The 21,380-nt window shown below is 44.7% G+C and overlaps 1 protein-coding gene across 1 annotated transcript in view; it reads right to left on the minus strand.

Annotated features, from left to right (window-relative positions):
- The window catches only part of efcab6 (EF-hand calcium binding domain 6), a 51,448-nt gene extending 35,086 nt beyond the window's left edge, over window positions 1-16,362 (minus strand). The window contains exons 1-4 of the mRNA XM_088923157.1: window positions 16,236-16,362; window positions 15,613-15,833; window positions 6,226-6,305; window positions 5,330-5,396 (exon numbers count right to left, since the gene is read on the minus strand). Of these exons, the coding sequence (XP_088779283.1) occupies window positions 5,330-5,396; window positions 6,226-6,305; window positions 15,613-15,833; window positions 16,236-16,362 (495 nt within the window). The remainder of the gene's footprint in view (window positions 1-5,329; window positions 5,397-6,225; window positions 6,306-15,612; window positions 15,834-16,235) is intronic.
- Between the last annotated feature and the right edge of the window lie 5,018 nt (window positions 16,363-21,380).

The following is a 21,380-nucleotide window of genomic DNA, read 5'->3' on the forward strand; positions in this document are numbered from 1 at the left end:
AACACAGAGTTTCAGCTGTTGAGCTTCTTCAGGTGTCAACAGCCCAAAGAAAGCTTAACAGCCAAAACATTGGGTCTCTTCTTTCTCCTTTTCAGTGTGGAGTTAACCTCTGCTTGTTCCTTTGTAGCCAAACCACATTTAAGCAGCTCCCCACTCATTTCCAAATAAAGTCAGCAATTAATTAAAATATTTTACAGTCCATGCTGACGGCTTGTTGATTTCTCAACTGTGTAACTACGCATCGGAAGAGCTCAAGCACAATACATACCTACAGGATATGTGCAAATGAAGATAGAATGCGCTGTTTATGAGAATAACAAGCAATAAGGAAAGCCATCAAACAACTTCACAGCTTCCATTATCCACTCATATGGACAGGTGCAGTAATTTTAAAGGCGCTAAAGAACCAAAAAAATGGAAGAATTAAAAAATGAAGCAATTGTGCAAACACAGTAATAAGTAAGAAGAAAAGAAATATGGAATCTTATTTGACCTCATTCCTTCAGGAGTGTTTGAGTGGAAGCCTTCCTCTGTCACTTCATTTTTTTAACTAAAAACTGGTACGTGATAAAAGGAAAAACATTGAAATCTGAGAATGATATTTATTCTCACACCTGAGTACATTTTTCCTTTAACTCACACTTCTAAGAGTACAGTTTTGTGAGAGCTTTTTTGCAAATACTATAAGAAATCTCTCTTTTCTGGAATACTGTACCTAACCTATGAACCATTTTCAACAACTAAAAAGAGGGACTCCCATTGTTTGTGCTGAAAACCTAAAAAAACTACTAAAACTATAGCTGATTTATATTTACTCCCAAATGTCTCTGTAATCATTCTGATTAACCTTTTGTCTGTCCATTCCATTGGCTATCGAACATTCACCATTTGAAAACAAATTCCTCATTTTAAGAGAGAGAGAGATCACTTTATTAGCCCTATACAATTTCTTGTATTAGGAATTTGTCTTTTTGCATACCCCAGCTTGCTCTCCATGAGACACACAGACAGGGGGAGAAGCCTGGGGTCAGAGCGCAGGGTCTGCCATTTATACAGCGCCCCTGGAGCAGTTGGGGTTAAGGGCCCAACGGAGTAGGATTCCTCTGCCGGCCGCGGGATACGAACCGGCAACCTTCCAGCCACAGGCGCAGATCCTGAGCTACAGAGCCACCGCTCCGCCCACTTGTGCTCAGTGAAGTGTCAGCTAAAGCAGCTTTTTTTTTCTAAGAAAGATGAAAGGAGGCCATTCGTTAATTCAGCCCTCCTAGCTCAAATGTAAGGAGCTCAGTTTAAGATGGTAATGTTGAAGATCACCTTGACAATTTTTATTTTTGGAAAATATTACATGTTCTTGACCAGGATGGAACGTCTAAGTGGTATCTCTACGAGTGATAATTAAAGGGTAAAGAAAAATCTAACACATTCAACAACTGATAAGTCATTAATCACACGGTGACACGGATCAGGCCTGTTAGAGCCCATTCATGTCTACAAGGCCTCCTTTTGACCACCTTAAATTTATGTCAGTCAAAGTATTCAGCTGTTCATTCATCCATTAGATTTAAGGTGGACTGAAGTCTCCATACTTGCGATTGAACCTAGCATACGTGTTAGCAAATTCCTTTACCATAATGTACATTTATCAGGGCTTGAAGTAAACAGTGGTTTGCCTGCCTGTAAGAGGGCAATGGGTCTGGAGTGTCAGTTCCAGAAAGCCACCAGATGGAGCTGGTGAGACACTCCAGAGGTAAGCAGGAATGCGTGAATATCACATCGGCATGAGGTTATTAAACAACTTGCCTTTTGGATCTCTGGCGCTGCCCCCCGACATCACGAGTGTATGTGGAAGCCCTGAGCAACTCAGCTGGACTTCCAGGCTACTACCCAACCAACAGATATCCTGTTTCTCTGCAATGAAACCTCCTCCTTCCTGACAGACAAATCACATACTGCACATTCCCTTCCTTCCCAAGTTTAGAAAAGCAAGCTATTTCCCAATCAGAGGTCGTCTCTTCTATTTTGAAGATGAGAAGAGAAGATCACTGTATTGGCCATACACAATTTCTTGCATTAGGAATTTGTCTTTCCGCATACCCCAACTTGCTCTCCATGAGACACACAGACAGGGAGAGAAGCTTGGGGTCAGAGCACAGGGTCAGCCATTTATACAGCACCCCTGGAGCAGCTGGGGTTAAGGGCCTTGCTCAGGGGCCCAACGGAGTATGATTCCATTGTTTTAGGTTGCTGGTCACGGGATTTGAACCAGCAACCTTCCAGCCACAGGTGCAGATCCTGAGCTACAGTGCCACCACTCTGCCCACTTGTGCTCAGTGAAGTGTCAGCTAAAGCAGCTTTTAGTTTCTTTCTAAGGATGTTTTAGGTTGCTACTCACACCTTATCCTGCTCTTGTGTCCAGTCCTCACTTCCCCTCGTGACATGAGTTACAATCACTCACCTTGCTGTACAATTTAAATGGGATTTTCTACATAAGTGGGCATGACATCCCAAGTTTGCTCAGGCTGCACACATAGCTACCGGTTAACTACCAGATTAAACAGATCCATTTTCACGGTAGCTGAGCGTGGGGGAAGTCTGTCACATTAACACCGTTGTAACCTTACTGTAGCCAAGCGGGTCCCTGTGTTTCGGGTAGTGCTGGCAAGTATTTTGTCCCGGTCGATTCCATTTGGCCAGTCTCACTCTACACCCCTCTTCATTTTATCGGTGAGCCAACACAGAAACAACCAAGGCTGCTACTCCGGTAAGAGCCTCCCCTGATCTCGATGACCTATGTCTAGAAGCCCCCCTACTCCCAGCCTGTTCACTCCTAACCTGGGAGTTTAACTGGTTACCATTATGGATGTCTCTTCACGAGACACACATAGACACCTCCCCACGAATCCTCCTTCGCTCAGACAGCCCTACTCTCTCCCCAGAGCAGGCTGCTTGTAGTGTAGCTCAAGGCCCTCAGGGACTGTGCTGGAACCCGCCCCTTCCGGGGTATGATGTTAACATGGGTCTCCCCGCTGGACATGGCTTGGCATGGGCCCTAGTGAGCTGACCACCACACTCCCAGTGATCTCTGGTGCTGATAGCCTTGACAGCAAGGGTCCAACTCCCCTGAGTTGACCTGCTCTACATACTTCCTTGACCTTATAAAGGATGTTTGGGCTTCACATCAGTGAGGCCAGTTGCTTAATAACCTCATGCCTATGTGATATTAAAGCATTTCTACATTCATGCCACTGGAGTGACTCACTAGCACCCACTGGTGGCTTAAACCCTTAATTGACACTGATCCCATTGCCATCTTACACTGCCACCTTCCCTTTACATCTTTTCTGAATTTCTCCTTTAAACGTCTGATGCTGACAGGTATCATTTATAACAACCATGAACCTGCTAAATCTGTTGCATGCCAGGGGTTTCGGAATCACCAATTACGTTTTTGTTATAGCCTCCGTAGTTCATGGCTATGAACCCTGCAGCCGCACACAGGGGAGAATGAGGAAGTGTTGACAGACTCCTGTGTCCCGCCCACCTGCCAGCCGCTCGTCTCTACAAGCGACTCTGCCCTCTCGCGCAGGCTGCACGTGTGCCCTCTGAGAGCAGCAGAAGAAGCCCGAGCTGGTCTTTTACCGCCCACCACCAGATCCCACACCGCCCTCAAGCCAGCGGTCTCTCCATGAGGGATTCGAACCCGGGCCTCCTGCACGGTTGGCGGGGACGCTCACCTCTATCCTCATGGGAACGCTCGCTAAGCGTGGAACACAATGGAACACACCTCAATTATTTCAGAGAACAACAACCAAGCTGCCTTCTACAGTGCCACAGATTTCTATTCAGTCGCAGGAGAAGCAGTTTCTGATCAACACTGTCAGTAAGTGAAAGTTTTTAAATCTGACTCTGGTTTGATAAAAAGTAGTGCTTTTTCAATACTGTAAAAAGCACATATCACTAATAGTCACATCATTTTATTATTACACAGCTCCTAAGTAAACAAATGTCATTACAAATTACAGTAGTTCCTAAGGTCTAGTTTATGGCTGTTATTGCTGTAGACAATATGAAATGGCTGATTCAGTTTGATTGCAGCAGAAGTGTTAAATTTGTCTTCGCAAAGTGCTGTTGGCCTTCCAAGATCCACAAATTTAGGTCAGCCCAGGACATCCTTTACAGTGAGACAGGGGCCTCTGCATGGGATGAGCTGCCATCTTTCTGTTAAACCAAGGTCCTGACTATTGGGCCATTAATGATCCCAGAGCACTGTTCGTAAGACTAGGGGTATTAACCTTAGCATCCTGGCTGAACTCCACTCCGGTCTTGTATAATCTGTCTTCATTAAAGTTCCCCTGATCTACCATGTAGTGGGGCTGTTGGTGTATAATGGATTATATATATAAAGTGCCTCGGTATCATTTGGAATGAGAAAAGCAAAAAAAATGCAAGAAGCTGTTGTTGTTGTTGTTGTTGCTGTTGCCGTTGTTCTGGAGACATGGCGGTAAAAGGGACTCAGAGTCTGTATCTGCTCTGTCAACATGCAGGCCTCTTCCTGCTGCACCTGTTACAATCCCACCTCAGCGGCTGGGCTTGTTGACGGGGGGCCCAGGGACGACAGGAGCACGTTTCACACCTCAGGCTCTGCTCATTAAAAAGAGCTCCAGTCCCAGCAAGGGTGCCACACCTTGGGCACCAGTAATTAATTAAGAGGTATATACCCACATTAATTAGGTAGTTAGTATCCCTGTGTTTTGTACCTGTATAAATATTAATCTGTAAGACTTTTATTAACTACAAAATCTCAGAATAGTACTTCTCCGGGGTATTACATCATCCTCTAGTTTCATTTAGCAAATTCAACTGTTTCATGTCAAGCTTACTTACATACAGAATAACAATTGTGAACCTATATATAGACACATGGGGCTTGCTACTGCTACTTAATATTCACTGAGCCCCATCACAGTGCCCGAAGTTATATGTAGCTTTTACATGAAAATTGAAAAGAAATACTTTTAAGTCTCTTGGGACATAAAGATTTGAAAACAGAAGGAGAGTTATTATAATGATATTTGTAGCAAATGTGCTGCAAAGCTGCACATCTAAGCAGCTCTGAAATTATGAACACTGAGTAGATAATAAATCATAAATTCTGTATGAATTTGCAAGACAGGTCACCAGATTCACAAACACATGTTTATGTTTCTTAATAATAGTGTGTTGGAATAATGATTACATTGTTAAACTGACATTGTTCTTTCCATGTTGTAACATTGTTAATGTTATGTTTGTTTCCAATGGATCACAGAATGTAAAAACACTTCCTAACCTTATCTTTGAGCCGACGCTGTAACTCCACAAGAGTCATAGACCGGTTAGCTCTGCTCGAACTGCACCTGGGGAAAAGCAGGAGACATCAGCCTTGTGTGCGCACAGTCCTGGGGACTTTATCGGCTTCACTGTCAGCCTGAGTAGAAACTGCAGCTGTCCCACATTCTGAAACTACGGATTTGCAGACGACAAAGTCACCTTGCTAACAGACATCTCTTACAACAGAAGGACACAGCTGAAGAAGGAGTGGCCAGGGGTGTCTCTCGCCTCACTGCAAAATAAGGCCAGCCTTCCTTAGCAAAAGCAGACAAGATGCTTTCTGTCTGGGTTTCCCATTCAGTTATTCAATACTAAACTTTTCCTTTTGCTCATTGTTTGTGTTGAACGGGCGTCTTAGCAAACTATATAAACTATATAAAACTATAGCACTGCCTTGTTTTGTTAAAACTGAAGAAACAAAGCACTAAGGTTATTCCACAGAACCGCCATGTCTATTAGAATACGCACACTCCCCTGGCACTCCTACCACCAGCTCAGGGAAGGACACGTTCACTGCCAGCTGCTGTCTCCAACATTAGTCACAGGCCTCAAGATTTAGGCAGAATTCAACATCACCACGAATAGGAAAAAATATTTTTCACTCATTAATAAACACCACAGGACTCTTGTTCTAGGTAAAATGAGTACCTTCTGTACAGTAACAGCTAGCATTTTTATTGATTTCATGTTTGATTTATGTTAATGTCAAATTAAACTATAGGATCTTTGCTCAGAAAAATAAACCTTTTCAATGTCTTCACAAGTATATAGGAATGATAATGTGGGAATTACTAACCAGTCTAAATGAAAGATAACCTCTTGTTAGTTTATAAGCCGTGCCTACCAGCGACATACCTGCTGTTTACAGTCCAGGGTCTGCAGTATCTACCCAGGAAATCCATGTAAGGCACAGTTCCATCAAATCTCCTTGGAACCTGAAAATCAAAATTAGAACACATTTTTCTAATTGACCAACATTCCAGATAACCCTTGTTTTAGACGTCTTTTATTGCAATGAGGTCAAAAATGTTTAATGATGAGGTGCACATACCCACACCCACGTATATCTATGGAGGTCACTCAGTGCCCATATTCAGGGAGGTCATTCAGTGCCCATACCAAGAGAGGTCACTCAGTGCCCATACTCAGGGAGGTCACTCAGTGACCATACTCATGGAGGTCACTCAATGCCCATACCCAGGGAGGTCACTCAGTGACCATACTCATGGAGGTCACTCAATGCCCATACCCAGGAAGGCCATACTCAGAATGTCACTTAGTGACCATACTCAGGGAGGTCACTCAATGCCCATACCCAGGGAGGTCACAGTGACCATACTCAGGAAGGCCATACTCAGAATGTCACTCAGTGACCATACTCAGGGAGGTCACTCAATGCCCATACCCAGGGAGGTCACAGTGACCATATTCAGGAAGGCCATACTCAGAATGTCACTCAGTGACCATACCCAGGGAGGTCACTCAATGCCCATAGCCAGGGAGGTCACAGTGACCATACTCAGGAAGGCCATACCCAGGGAGGTCACTCAGTGACCACACTCAGGGAGGTCACTCAGGGAGGTCACTCAGTGACCACACTCAGGGAGGCCACTCGATGACAGCTGCTGAAATCAAAGTGGGTGCACTTGACTTCAGATTCATGATTTGGTACCCAGGTACTTGCTGGGTTTAAAAGTATGCAGTTGTACAATCCATGGAGCGGGCTCCAGTAGTATCGGGGCACATGAAGAAGCCTGAGAGCTGCAGTGACTCACCACAACCACTCCAGCTACGCTCAGAGACATTAGGTTCTCAGCCACTCAACTCTGGTGGAACTACATAAGCAATGTCTCCTAATCACATTTCTTCCACTTCAGTAAATCCTTCAATAACAGAACAAAGTACATATGCAGTTAATTAAATGATCATTAATTCAAAATTATACTCAAATAACAAATGTCTGTAACACCAGCAAAAACATAAATATTCAAGAGAGATTTAACAAATATATTAGGAATTATTGCAAACACAACAGATAAAAATGATGCAGCCAGCATAAATTTCTGTTAATGCTTCTTGATTGTCTTGCTGAGAATTTAATGAAATATGAAAGGAACCAGATAGATCTGGCACATGCTTATTCATTACAGTAAAATCCTACTGATGTATGCAATAAAGTATTTTAATTTTGGTTAATTCTTTGAGTTTTTAAGAAGAGAGATTTGTAATAAACTGCCTTACTGTAAGTCCCATGTTGTGCCATTAAAGGAAAAGAAGACCACTAAAACGATAAAGCATTAACACTATAAAGAAGATTATAGATGAGAATCTCTGTTTGCCCCTTTGCCCCTGTATCACCTGACTCCCTCCAAATCCAGACACGAGACCGGTAAGTTCTATTTTACAGTTTTAATAAAATTGTTTTAATCTTTAAAATTTTTTGTAGGTTTAAGACATACATGTATCAGTTGTGGAAATCACTACAAGATGAAAGTGCATCAAAAAAATATTGGATTTACAGACTAGGTTCTTACTAGACAGAGTATATACTAATATGAAACAGCGGGCTGCTCAAGTTTTGTCTGCCTGTACAAAACTATCCCTCTCAATATGTTTTAATGATGTCCCTGGAAACTTTACTAACAATCCTGATACAACAAAAGTTTTTTCTACAATTATACAACAAAAGTTTTTTCTACAATTATTTGAGTTTCACAATGTCCCTGCCATCAAAGACAACTGCTTGCCCTTTAATAATTGATTAGTGAAAACATCTCAGTTCCCACATTCAATCTTTTCTGGCTCTGAACTTAAGAATAAAGAAAACGACACATTTCGCATTCTGTTAGGTATAAAAGACCTTATGTTCCATAACAATAACAGTTGCTGCTCACACTGCAATCCTTTAAATAAAGCTTTCAAGAATGTGGGAAGTCTTGGAAGAAAAAAATGATATAGTATGTATGGAAAGTTGTCTTAAAAGGAGTGAAATCATTTCAGGCACTCTCAAGTTGTCATGACAGTGCAGTGAAACCAGAAAATGTAATCAGTTTGGATTCCAGCAAGCAAAGTACTTCCAGCAGGCCAGCAGCCAGGAGCTTCAGTATGTTCATGAAGAGTATGCAGGTAGAAGTTAAAATGCCCATGCATATTCTACAGCATTTTTACGAAAACAATACCTCTGGTGTTCACTTATGGGTAAGTCTGTCATTCAGGTCATTTCGACACTGTGATTTAATGCTGCACTGCTCTGGTGTTGTCCTTTGCCACACATTGTGGACACCCATGCACAGTATATACAGTAATTTTATTTTGTGTCCCCAGATTTGTCTGTGGGTATTCTCCAGCTCTGCACTTAAAGATCTTCTGTTAAAAGCATTAACCTCTACGGCTGATCCTGCTGGGGGATTTACAAGTGATTTCACTTCATCGTCAACATTCTTATTTTAAAGGATTCAGAAGAACCTTTTTTCTGTGGTGGATAATTTGGTGGATCCTGTCAATTAATGCCTCTCACACTGCAGAAAAAATGGATTCTAAGACAATGGATGTGAGTAACTGCAAACTTCTTCTAATTGATTCTTCCTCTTCTCTGCCTACTTCTCCTTGGCCTGACAACATACAGTACATACAGATACCATATGATGATGATAATAGAAACACATGCTGACAGAGTCTGAGCTCAAGCGAACCTGAGGTTGAGCTGATGCATGCATCACTAGGCAACCTCATAACTTTCCTCTGGAGAGAGACACGTTCGTGTGTTCATAAATCACTCAGAGCTGAACTCCACATGCAAAAGGCACAAAACCATTAAAGGCCATCAAATAATAAGGACATCGGGACCCAACTAATACTTCTTCCGTGAAATTTGTCATACAGAGACACATTAATGCACAGCTTAATCGAATCTAAACATGTTAGTTTAAGCCGCATGCAGTATGCTTTTGTGTTAGTGGCCTCAGGTGGCTGCGATGATTGTCAGTGACCTCATGCCTTATATCAGCAAGCTGTGTGACATTCCTACAGGAAAATGTTGTGTAACAATGCACAACACAGAAAACTATTCCCAATCAATTATTAGATAATGACTTTTTTAGCCAAGAGTGATTTGTCTGAATCACTTTGGTTTAGGCATTTATTAAAAGTGTTTATATACAATCTATTAACAGGTTATTAATGATGTTATCAACAATTCTAGTAACAATTACATACCCCTAATCCTAAACAAGGGTATGGTTCAGACTGTGATCAGTATTAGGGTATGTACTGTACTAGGATTGATCTACCTACACTGAAGGCTTGTTACAATCACAGTTATGTCACTCTGTTTATACTTTATATATCTCACTTATACTTCCTTTATAAATGGCACTAAATCTGTGAATAACTTGTGTACCTTTTTGTTTTCTTTGGGTCTGTAGGACTGAATCCTTTACAGAAAACAAGAGAACCGACCACTTTGTGAAATGAGAGATTCAGAGCGAAAAGGCAGGGATTCCGAAATCTGAAATCAGTGAACAGCGCGGACTCTGGAAGCGGAGCAGGGCTTCAGGTGTGGTGGGAATAGAGCTGGCCAGCAAATGCAGCAATAACAAGGGCTATTTACTACCAGGAAGCCCAGACCACCCCAGGGTACAGATTGCTGGTCAGGGGTCAGGGGTCAAGGGTTAGGGGTTAGGGGTAGGCTGCTATCCTGCTAGGCTAGGGAATCGAGCGGCTATGCTGAAGGTGGTGCCTTTGTCTTTATTAATTCATCTAATTTATCATGAAGAACTGCAAGTATTCATGTAATTCAAGTACCCCACAAGATTACCTTTATAATTAAATTATTAATAAAAATGATTTTGACTTCCAGGTCTGTTTTTATTAGAATAACATATAAGCAGAATTCTTCCATATTTTTTTTAGTCGGAGAAAGTAGGAAATTACTTAACATTGCCAGGGGTCCATCCAATATTGTATAAAATGTAAATCATCTTTAGCGCTCAGCTTTTCCAAAAGTGAGTCTTGAACAGAAAAGACTACAAATCACAATCATCAGGGGCACTGACACTGACACCGACAAAGTGATCCCAACGGAGTTCTTCATCATGAACAACGGAACACAAACCAAAGGGCATGAGAGGAAACTACAGGGAAATGGATTTAAAACAGGAGTCAATTCTTTACAAGAGGGGTTGTAGAGGTGTGGAACAAGCTAAGCCACCATGCAGTTGAAGCTCACACCCTGGCATCTTTCAAGAAACAGCTGGATGAGCTCCTTGGATCGATTAACTATTAAACTGGGCAGAAGAGCCACATGGCCTCCTCTCTTTTATAAAATGTCTTAAGCAAACCACTTGTATGTTGTTATATTTTGTGTTTCATTCGCTGGTTTACTCTTCAAAGACGGATGATCAGGGCGATGGTTGATCACTGGCATTAACACTTATTTAGCACAGCCCTTTATCTGTTTAATCAGGAGCTACCGACAACAGCATTGTCACAGAACGTAGCTATGTTTGCTCACAAGAGAAGAAAAGAAACACGTTTCGCCTTTGGAGCCTCGCACCTGAAGCAGGCTCCACAGCTGAAACATTGTGTTTCTTTTCTTCTCTTTTCAGCCTGGAATAAACCTTTACTTGTTACTTTATGAGCATGGCATGGTTTATGGCTTCTCATCATCTCAGATCATTTTCTCAAGGCTTAAATGACATATCATGACACGTGAAGTGAGTTGATGATCAGCAATGTTCCCACAGGACAGTGCATGGTGATGAGGAATCAGCATTCTCACTGCAAACGGTGTTTAGCCAGCCGGGTGTGTGGCCATTGATCACATTACCAGGGATCCCTGGCGAGGCCACAGCAACCCCAAGCACAGGGCTGGAATGCACTCTGGATGGGAAACCAGGTCATCACAGAGAGAAGACACAAGGACACGGGGGCAGTTTAGAGACACCGGGTTTCCTGGACAGCATGTCCTTGGGCTGTGAGAGGAACCTGGAACAAATGGACATGCCCATGTGACCACATGGAGAACATGCCTTCTGCACTGGCTAAAGCGATACAGTTCCTTCAGCCTGTCAGTGTAGTTCATTGCCTTAAGCCCAGGAATGTGTCTGGTTGCTGTCCACTGGACTAATTTAATTTAAAATAACATCCCTTGAGTCAAATTCGCTGCTTTCAGCTATATAGCCTAGCATTCCATTCATCTTTTATTGCTTCCCCATAGTCCACATAAACAACTAACTTGGGCGGAGCGGTGGCTCTGTGGCTCAGGATCTGCACCTGTGGCTGGAAGGCTGCCGGTTCATATCCCGCGGCCGGCAGAGGAATCCTACTCTGTTGGGCCCCTGAGCAAGGCCCTTAGCCCCAGCTGCTCCAGGGGCGCTGTATAAATGGCTGACCCTGCGCTCTGACCCCCAGCTTCTCCCCCTGTCTGTGTGTCTCATGGAGAGCAAGCTGGGGTATGAGAAAAGACAAATTCCTCATACATGAAATTGTATATGGCCAATAAAGTCATCTCATCTTATAACTCTTTTTTGATAAGTAGCCTCTTGCATTATGTATTGTGACACCATCACATGGGGCGTGTCTTAACAGAGTCTTAAAAAATAACAGGGTCCAGGACAACAGTCACACAGGTACACAGCTGCAAGTTTAAAAACACACCGCTCTCATTTCATTTTACACTGAAGCAAAAAACAATCACCAAACAAGCCAAAGCGATAAATTTAACAAAAAGCCTCACTGTTTTCTGAGCTCCTGAGTAGATGTAGTTAGATCCCTGCGTGTTGTATTGTGGGCAGCTAAGCTGTTTATTGGCCTCAAAACAAAGTTGTCTGTCTCCAAACTCCAGATTGTTTCTCAAAACTACAGTCCCACCAGGAGACTTCTCAAAATTCTTCCAAACAAAGACTCTCTCGGAGACTCTTCACAACCAAGCACTTCTAAAACATCTCAAAACTCTCAAACATCTCTCGCTTCCTTCTCCCATCTCTCTGGTGAGTGTGCGCTGCAGAAGACCTGCGCTCTGTCCCCATATGGCAGACTGACCACCTGACAGAAGCCTTCGCTTCCCGACTTTTTATCACTCACCTCACCCACAGTTGCTCTCCCACAACGGGTCAGGTGACTGAGGGTAGCAGCAGCTCATGCCTCAAAGGTTTGTGGGTAATCTGGTCCCGACAGGGCTGCCAGCTTACTTGAACTGGCCTTACAGTATTTCTTTTTTTTTTTTTTTTACTGCAGGTAACATTCTGCACTTGTCAACATTAAATGTAATCTACAGGGCATTTGATTTACTCTATCTTTAAAGTGTGAAGAACCAGCCAATTTAACAAAGACCATAAAAACTTTAATTTTTGTATCTTCACGTCTTGTATTTTCAGTTTTTCAAAGAAAGTAAGTCTTGCTCTTCAATGGCAGTTTTTAATTTTCAAAAACATTAACCTCTTTAATTTCTGCTAAATTACAGTAATGAGCTTCATTCACATGCTGGTATTAAGCCTACTACTTTACAGGGAGAACATAAGAAAGTTCACAAAAGAGAGGAGGCTAATCTGCCCACGAGTCTCTTTGGTTGTTAGCAGCTAATTGATCTGAAAAGCCTACTGTTTCACAAGATTATTACTTTTTTCACTTCTTGAGCAAACTAAAACCTGTCTGGATTTTATTAATTTAATCGCAAATCAAGATTTGTTAAACTGCCATTTGTTGATAGAAGTGAGAGTAGTTATGTTACCGGACGGCACTGCTTCACACAACAAGGATGTGCTAGGTGACTAGAGATGTGAGCCTGATTACACAAAAGCCACCTAGACCCACCTCTAAAAACTACAATTGTGGTCAGCAGGTTGGGACTAAAAAAAAACTAAAAAAACGAGAATTGCAGACAGAAAAGGCTTCACAAGAATTGGAAAGATACCAATCTGGAAAAACATTAAACTACACCAATACTGCTTGGGAATAGCTACAAAATATGGTTAGGGGGAGCTAACAACTACAAAAGGACTTTTGATCCTTAACACAGTGGCACTGGTGGCAGAGGGTGTGATTTATGTTAAAACACTTGCTTCGGATTCGTGAGGCACATGACAAAATTCTGATGGGCCTGAAAAAACGGACTTTTCACTTCCTGTCTTGTCACTGGTCATACCATCTGTTGGTAAACAAGCAAACTGCTTGTGAGAAATTAAAGTGATGACTGCGTTTTCCATAAAAGATTTGATTACATTTTCACTCCAGGCCTCTGTTTTGGAGCCAGAATGATGTCTTAAAAAAAGCACAATACTTTTTTTTTTCCAGAACATATTGGAGGTCGTTGTTTTAGTTGGCATGTGCTTGTGATTTCATTTTTTCCAGGAATGCTGTCTTTACCCTTCAAAGACTCCGTCTGCTTTCTAGTGCTAGGCATTATCAATTCCCTCAAGGGAAAAGACAGCAACGCTGGTGATTGGCACTTCTTAGGGTTTACAAGCCTAAGAGAAGTGTCCGCAATATTGTCAATGGAACCGGCTTGCTGCTGGAGGGGAAATGAAACGAAGAGAATTACAAAGACAGAAAAGAGGCAGAGGAGATACCAGAACGACATGTGACATAAAAACTCTGATTATTCATTTACATTCCAGATTCAAAAGTGTGATCTGGGAGGGGAAAAAAAATCTGGTTAGCAGTTTTACAACTTTCACATTATTCATTCCAAAGGCTAAAGGCATCATCTCATATATATATATAAAGTATAAACCTTCACAAATGGAAATTTCCTTTATCGGATTTAAAATTAGCAATGACCCAGTCTCGAACTCCAATGGCTGCCGAGCACCACTGCCATGGAGCAGCTCCAGAGGCCGAGGAAAAGGCCACCGCCGCTTGTGCGCACTCGAGGAGGGGCACAGCCCAGCTCTGCCTGTCCACAATGCTCAGCCACTTCACCAGCAGCACGGGTTCAAGTACACGCCAACTCAATGACTTCCCAGCCCCATCAGCCCATACAGTCTATCTAGAAGCTCTGTGCCCACTGCCTAGTGGGGGATTTTAGCCACAGTTGCCTAGTGGCCCATTTTGAACTCGAACCAGCAGCCCTGGCCTTCATTAGTGGCCCTGGCCAGAGCAGAGACTCAAAAGCCCCTAGTCCACACTCAAGCTGCCAGAAGACAACTGCGTATAGGAAGTCAATTCGACAGGCCACAAATAGCCTGGCAGTAATTTTAACGCCCCATAATCTGTGAAAGATAATACTGAAATTCTGTTGTGCAGGTTTTGCAGCCTTTAATTTCACAACTTTTCAAGAGTTATACGAGTTTAAAGATTTGGAGGGGCGAAGAAGGTCTCTAGAGCTTTCGAAACAAGGCCAGACCATTTAACTTTACAGCCCCATTAGATTTCAAAATTTAATTTGTACTTGGCACTTGAGCTCCATTTCTACCATCAAATCATAACAATCTTAACTCAAGAGCTGTATAACCTACATAACATCTCACGAACAAAGCAGCTGAAGTCTGGTTAGATCAATGTTTTCACAGCAGGAACCAGATTTGGAGCTGTACTTTAGCGCCACCTGCTGGCAAAAGAGGGCACCTCAGGAGCTTGCTGAACACTGCAGCTGTTAGCTCTTGCCCCTTCAAATCTTATTTTCCTTCTTTTATTGAAAAAAAAAGGTTCTCGAAAATAGAAGCGTACACGTTTCTATGAAATATTTCTTGAAAGTGCACAAAAATGCCTTTCATCATAAAGACTAAACAACAATCAAAGCAACATTTTTTTTTCTTAGATGCATGTTATTTAACTTGTTGTTGCTACCACTGTTCTGTGTTTATGTTTTGGGTGTTTCCTTAATGTCTTTGTATTGAAGCACACATGCAAATAAGCATCTCTTTGCACTTGTGCATATGACAATGAACTGAACTGAACAGGGATTTAATTGTCTTCACTGAAAGGCAATAAAATAATCAAACAGAGCTCCCATATGGATACTGTAAAGGCCTGTATGATGTTAAAATGATAAGCACTTTAGTGCCAGCGGCACAGTGGGTCAATCTGCCAGCTGTCAGGCTGGGTTTGGGCCGAGACCAGGCTTTGCAGAGCACAGTGGCCTTAATCTGCTGGACAGGGGAGAGACGGGCAAGCTCTGCGTCTGTGAGTTAATAAAGAGGGGCTGTCACCCCTTCCTGCCCGTGGCGACCATTCTGCTCCAGCTGGAGCGCGAGCCCAGCGCCAGCACCAGGACGCAGAGACACGCCCCCCCCGCTCACCCACCTCGGCCAGCAGGGCCTCGAACTGGCGCCGGGTGAGCGGCAGCAGGAAGCTCTCCACGACGCGCCGCAGCTCGCCCGGCGTGACCGCCAGGCTGCCCTCGGGGTCGCTGGCCCGGAACGCCCTCCGCAGGGCGTCCTGCTTGCCCGCCGCCCGCCGCTGCAGGGCCCGCTCCACGTCCGCGGCGGAGAGGTGCTCGTCCGGGACCGACGGGACCGAGGGGCCTGCAGGGAAGCACAGCCCATCAGTTACGCACTGGGGGGCGCGTGGAGCCGTGGTAATCCACAGGCCTTCTGAACAGCAGGATAAAGCCTACGAGCCCCCTCTGAGCACCGAGCCTTTGTTAAATATTTGATTAAAGAGGCTTAAGCTCTCCCCTTTCCTGAAGTGCGATAACGAATTATTGATCACTTTTTCACATAAATCCTTATAATGTTCCGTAAAATATACTGCGTTTCGAGAGCATGGTGTGTAAACTATTCCTGAGGTTGGCAGAATGTGAGCACAGCACACTGATGCTCCTCCCGACATCCTTACAGACACAATCTCACAGTCTCAACATCAGGGTGCACATTCCTGCACCACCTGTGTGCGTCCCGCCAGGAGCAGCCCCAGGTGAAACTTACTCGAGTCGGACCTGACGGAGGAGGACTTCCTCTCGTGAGTAGACCGCGGTCTGGGGATGATGACGATGCCTCGAGAAACGGGGCGCAGGTCGCCCAGAGCTGGGCTGGCTGCCAGTGAACCGCTCATGGCTGAAGCACAGCCGGGCTGCTCTTCTGCAACAACAAGAACAGAGCGAACTTTACCCAATGACAGAATGTCAAGAAGTACATGTTTGTTCCCTTGCTGAAACACGCAGGATAGTTTCCAAAAACAGCACAGCTCCAGAGTACTATCTCCACGCTCCACAGTTCTTTTACTGTGGTTTCTGAAAAGTAATATGGTGCGTCGCACAGGAGCAGGAAAGCAAAAGCAGTTTTATGGATTTCAATCTGCTCAACTGTTCAAAGTTTTTGTAAAACACCATGAAAGTAGAGTAAGCATTTAGAGAACCTAAAGGGATCCCCTAAAAACATAACCACAAACCCTGCAGCACGGTGAGCATGGAGCATGGGTCTTTAATACTGACAGACGTGTTAGAGCAGACACGCCAGGTGATATTGTATTTGTGATATTGTACGTTTCGCAGTAGGTCTGTTCTCTTACTGACTGCATCACTGTCCGCTGCCTTGGGCAAACAGATCTACAGACATTTCTGATTGCTCTTTCAAAATAATAGTCACTTTTCAATCTTTAGCTAAAATCACAAAAGAATGAATAACTGTATTACTATTATTCATTATGTGAATAAGGAACAAGTAAAGGTTGATTCTACACTGAAAAGCACAGAGAAAAAAATACCATTTCATCAAAAGGCCCAGCAGCCGAAAAAACACTGCATTTCTGTTTCTGAGCGTGAAATTAACCTTTACTTCTTCCTGCGCAGCTCACACACTGGCACTGAAGCTCTCCACTCGCGACCCGGACTGTCACGACGGAGGCTCTTTTTGAACTTCTGTGATACCACAGGGAGCATAAATAAAAAAGAACCATAACTGTTCATTACAATGCTTTTTTTCTTTAAAAAATAAAACTTTGCTACACAGAAATGTTTAGCAATAATATTATTTATGGTACCTGAAAGTTTCAGGTTGTTGCACAAAGCTAAGGTATGCGTATACGTGATCTGACAACTGGAATCAATTTCCTGTCGTTAAACTCTGTTTATTTTTAAGTTTTTTTTTTTTAAGCCAGCGTACAGATTTTATTTAAATACTTTTAACACAAAGCATTTGGCACAGAAAAGCACAGAAAAAGACAATGAGAAAGGTTACAAATGAGATGAGGTCATTCAGTCCATCTGGCCTGTTTGCTAGTTAGTACCCAATAGATTCTAGGATCTCATCCAGCTGTTTCCAGAGGGAGGCCAGGGTACTGGCTGTTCAAGACAGAAAACGTTCAGTTCTTTTTGCCTGTCGGTGTAGGCAGTGTAGGCATTTTATCAAAGTCTTGAATTCAGCTGGCTGCTTCTACAGTGTTTGCTAACCCTCCTGTTTTGGTGTCATATGTGAACTTGAATAATGTACTAACTAGACAAGAGTCTAGATCGTCGATGTTGAACATTGATGCTTGCCCAGTCCCGGACTTCAGCTACTGCTTTTATAACTGTTTGCTAGCCTGCTAGCCCTCCAGGTATGGTGTCACCTGTGAACTTGAATGATTTACTAACTATACAAGAAACTAGATCTTGGATACAGATTAGGACGAGCAGTCATCCCTCCACAGGTTTCTCTGCTACTCCACTCATCACAGCTCCCCGTGTGGGTCCCTCTGTCTCCTGTCTCTGGACCAGTTCTCTGTCCAAAGATTCACATTTCCTGGAATTCCTACTGCCCCGCGAGGCCTGATGCTTTTAAACAGATATTGACGATCCCCTAGGATCTTATTTACATAGATCACAGAGATTCTCTGGTTTAGTTGTAATCCCAATTCCCGTAACATCACATGCAATACTGGTCTACGATTGCTTGCATCAGCTGTATTGCCTTTTTGATGGATGAGCGCGACACTGGCGATTCTCTCCCGTCAACAGGTATCACCACGATCTGGAAGTTTTGTGTCAGTGCCTCATCAACACCATCCCTTGGTTCCTTAAATACAACTGGTAGAGTACCGTTGGGCCCCAGACACTTGTCACACCTGAATTATTCTAGCATCTAAAACCTCTTCAATGCCATTGTTATTCAATACTGAACTGTGCTTGTATTTAGCCGTTGTAACTCTGAAACCGTTTGAATTTCCCGAGGCAGCTGCTTGGTCAAGAGCACACTTGGCGAGACCCTCCTGTAGTACTGAGGTGGGGTGTGAAGCGCTGCGGATCCGCTGAACACTTCATCCGACACCCGTGACTGCGTGACTGCACTGCAGTGGGGAATTAGACACACCTGCACAGGTGACGAGGTTGGTCTGAATCACCTGATCCCACCAGTGGGAACATTAACCGTGTCTCCTCGTTTTGAAGACCACTGCCGTACAGTAGTCTGGCCCTCGATGACCAGCCGAGTCCCAGAAAAAAACTCGTTCAACAACCCTTAAGCGTTGCCAGCTACGGTACTCCCATCGGTTTCAAACCTGGTCATTTAAAAAAAAAAAAAAAAAACAGCTCGGGAGACGAGCTTCTAAATCTCGATCTCGTTTAGGTACGGAGATGTTTGTGTTTTTTTTTCCCCGCATGAAGCGGATTATTCACAATTTCAGGAACAGATGTTGCTCTGCCTCCGACGCCAGGACGAGCTCCCGTCTTTGCCCACAGTCCTCACTGACCTAACGAACTCCTTCAACCCTCACTTTCTGCTCAACCCGGTAACCTGCCTCCAAGCGCCCGGCCTAAACCTACCACCTGTGCTGGGCAGCTTGGTGTCTACCGCCTGCTGCTGGAAGGGCTGCTCTCCAAACCGGTGGCGGGGCGATTTTTCATGGGGGTTTTCTCGACCCGGTGAAGGGCTGTCCCGGGCCATCGCTCGGCCAGCCGGCACAGAAGCTTATTTTAACACCTTATTTTAACAAGGACCCCGTTTACCTCTCTCTCTCTCTCTCTCTCAACGCCGCGCCGTGCCGGTGTCCCGGACGTCTGTATGTTATATTAGATTACGGTTCCCGTTCACGGCGGTGTCTGTGTTTGGCGACCGCGCCGCGTCCGCAAGCGCACTCACCCGGTAACCCCTCCCCCTCGCGGGCCGCCGCCCCCTCCCAGCTCGGTCGCCAGGGACGCGCCGCGGTTGCCGTGGACACGGACCGGCCGCCCCGACGCGCGCAGGGAGAGGCGGCGCCGGGCATGGACGGGCTGCGCACCACGAACCCGTCCCCCCCGCTGGGGGGCCGCTGCGGGGGCGCTGCAGGCGCCGCTCTCTGGCGCCGCTCGCGTTTCAGGGGCGATGGATGGAGCAGCGCCCGGGGACTGAAACAAACCCACTAGGAAGGGAGACTTTCCACAACATCGCATTCGAGGAGATACAGCGCAGCGTATTGCAACAGTAAAACAGCCGTACGGGCCGGAGTCAGTCTCGTGTGAGACTGGCAACAGGCGCCGAAGGAGAAACAGTCAAGGTGCTAAAAGCACGTTTTGCGCAGGTAAGGAGGTCCCGTCAGTAATGGGCAGTTGCAGCATGACTGACACTGAGGGTACATACAGTTAAGGGCAGCAGGGTGAACCGATCGCCCAGCCAGACCTTGAGGGGAAGAGGGGTGTTCCTCACAGACGGTTCAGGACTCTATTCGTCAGCAGTGCAGCTCTGGACTCGTCGCTGGGAGGCTGTGGGCTCACACTGCTGTTGTACCCCTGGACAAAGCGCTCCACCAGATGTGAAACACCCGACCGAGACTTCCTGCAAAAGGGTGCAAGTGTAAATCGCTCTGGATGACAGTGACCGCTAAATAAATTAATCAACAATACACCTTTTATTAGGACATTCCAGCTCTCATTAAAGAGTGGGTCACCGACCGAAGGATTGCAAGTGTGCAAAAGCCAATGCATTGAAAAAGAGAAGACATTTTAGGAGATGGTCTTACTTCTGTTGCCGGTAGGGTTACGGAAACAAAACTAAAGAATGCTTAGAAAACAACAGCACTTTGAGAGACGGGCAGCGTGAGTTTAGAAGGGAATGGTGTCTTTTAACTTCCTTGCTTGAGCTCTTCTGACAAGCAACAAGCACACTACATAACATCAAGGCACAGACACGATCCATCTAGATTTCCAGAAAGCTTTAGCCAAAGACTTTCCTAAAACGCTGGTTCCCAGATTAAAAGCCACAGGAATCCCAGGTAATGCCTGCACTTGGCTTGGGAACAGGTAAACAAAGCACTGGCTTAAGAGGCATGAGCAGATGTCCACAGTGAGGCTCCACACAGTGAGGTTTTCACTTCCTGCCCTACGCGTAGATCTATATTCTGGTTTGCTCCTGTGTAGGTACAGTACAGGTGGGCTCCTGTCCCATTTACTTTGGCCAGCCCAGCCAAGGCAAGAGCCCGCTCACTGGCCTCCGAGCCCTCGATGCCACGCACCTTCCCAGCTCGTCCCTCGGCCTTCTCATTTGATTGCTCTTTCGGCCACAAGAATGATTCCCCTCAGGCCTCTTCAGTTCTGCAGTCCGTCCGCCGGGCTGGACAGTGTAAAACCCCGACTCTTCTCCACTGCTTGCTGCACCACCTGCTGAAGCCACACGGCACCGGTTCTCTGGACTGCTGAGGCTCGGTTGCTCCTCTCGGTGTTTTTCCCCCCTTGGTGGTCGCCGGGCTTGACGTTCAACAGGCTGAATCACCTCCTCAGCCGCGCACAATCAGCTCCCTCACTCAAGAGGCAGTTCAGTGCTCATGCAAGCTACAGTCATCCCACTCAGTCAGTCAAAAGGACTCCATAAACATGTCATCGGTATCCAGAATCTGTATACTTTATTTTTCTAAAAACATGCATGCATGAGTGATAATTGGATGGATCCAAGAGGGACATCGTGGATATAGCTTTCATTTAGGAGAATTTGCTGGTCTACAGAGATCTGCATGGAGTACTGACATACAGAAGACATGATGGATGGATTAATACCCTTATTCATTAATTCCTTTTTTTTAATTGTATAATGTTAGCATGCCCAAGGGGGCTGGGCGGCCAGTTGACCTTGGACCCCTAGAGGTTTTTGTTTCTCCTTACTAAGGAGTTTTTGGATCCTCTCCTC

Source organism: Atractosteus spatula, chromosome 8 (assembly GCF_055471065.1).
Source record: "Atractosteus spatula isolate fAtrSpa1 chromosome 8, fAtrSpa1.hap1, whole genome shotgun sequence".
NCBI classification, from domain to species: Eukaryota; Metazoa; Chordata; class Actinopteri; order Semionotiformes; family Lepisosteidae; genus Atractosteus; species Atractosteus spatula.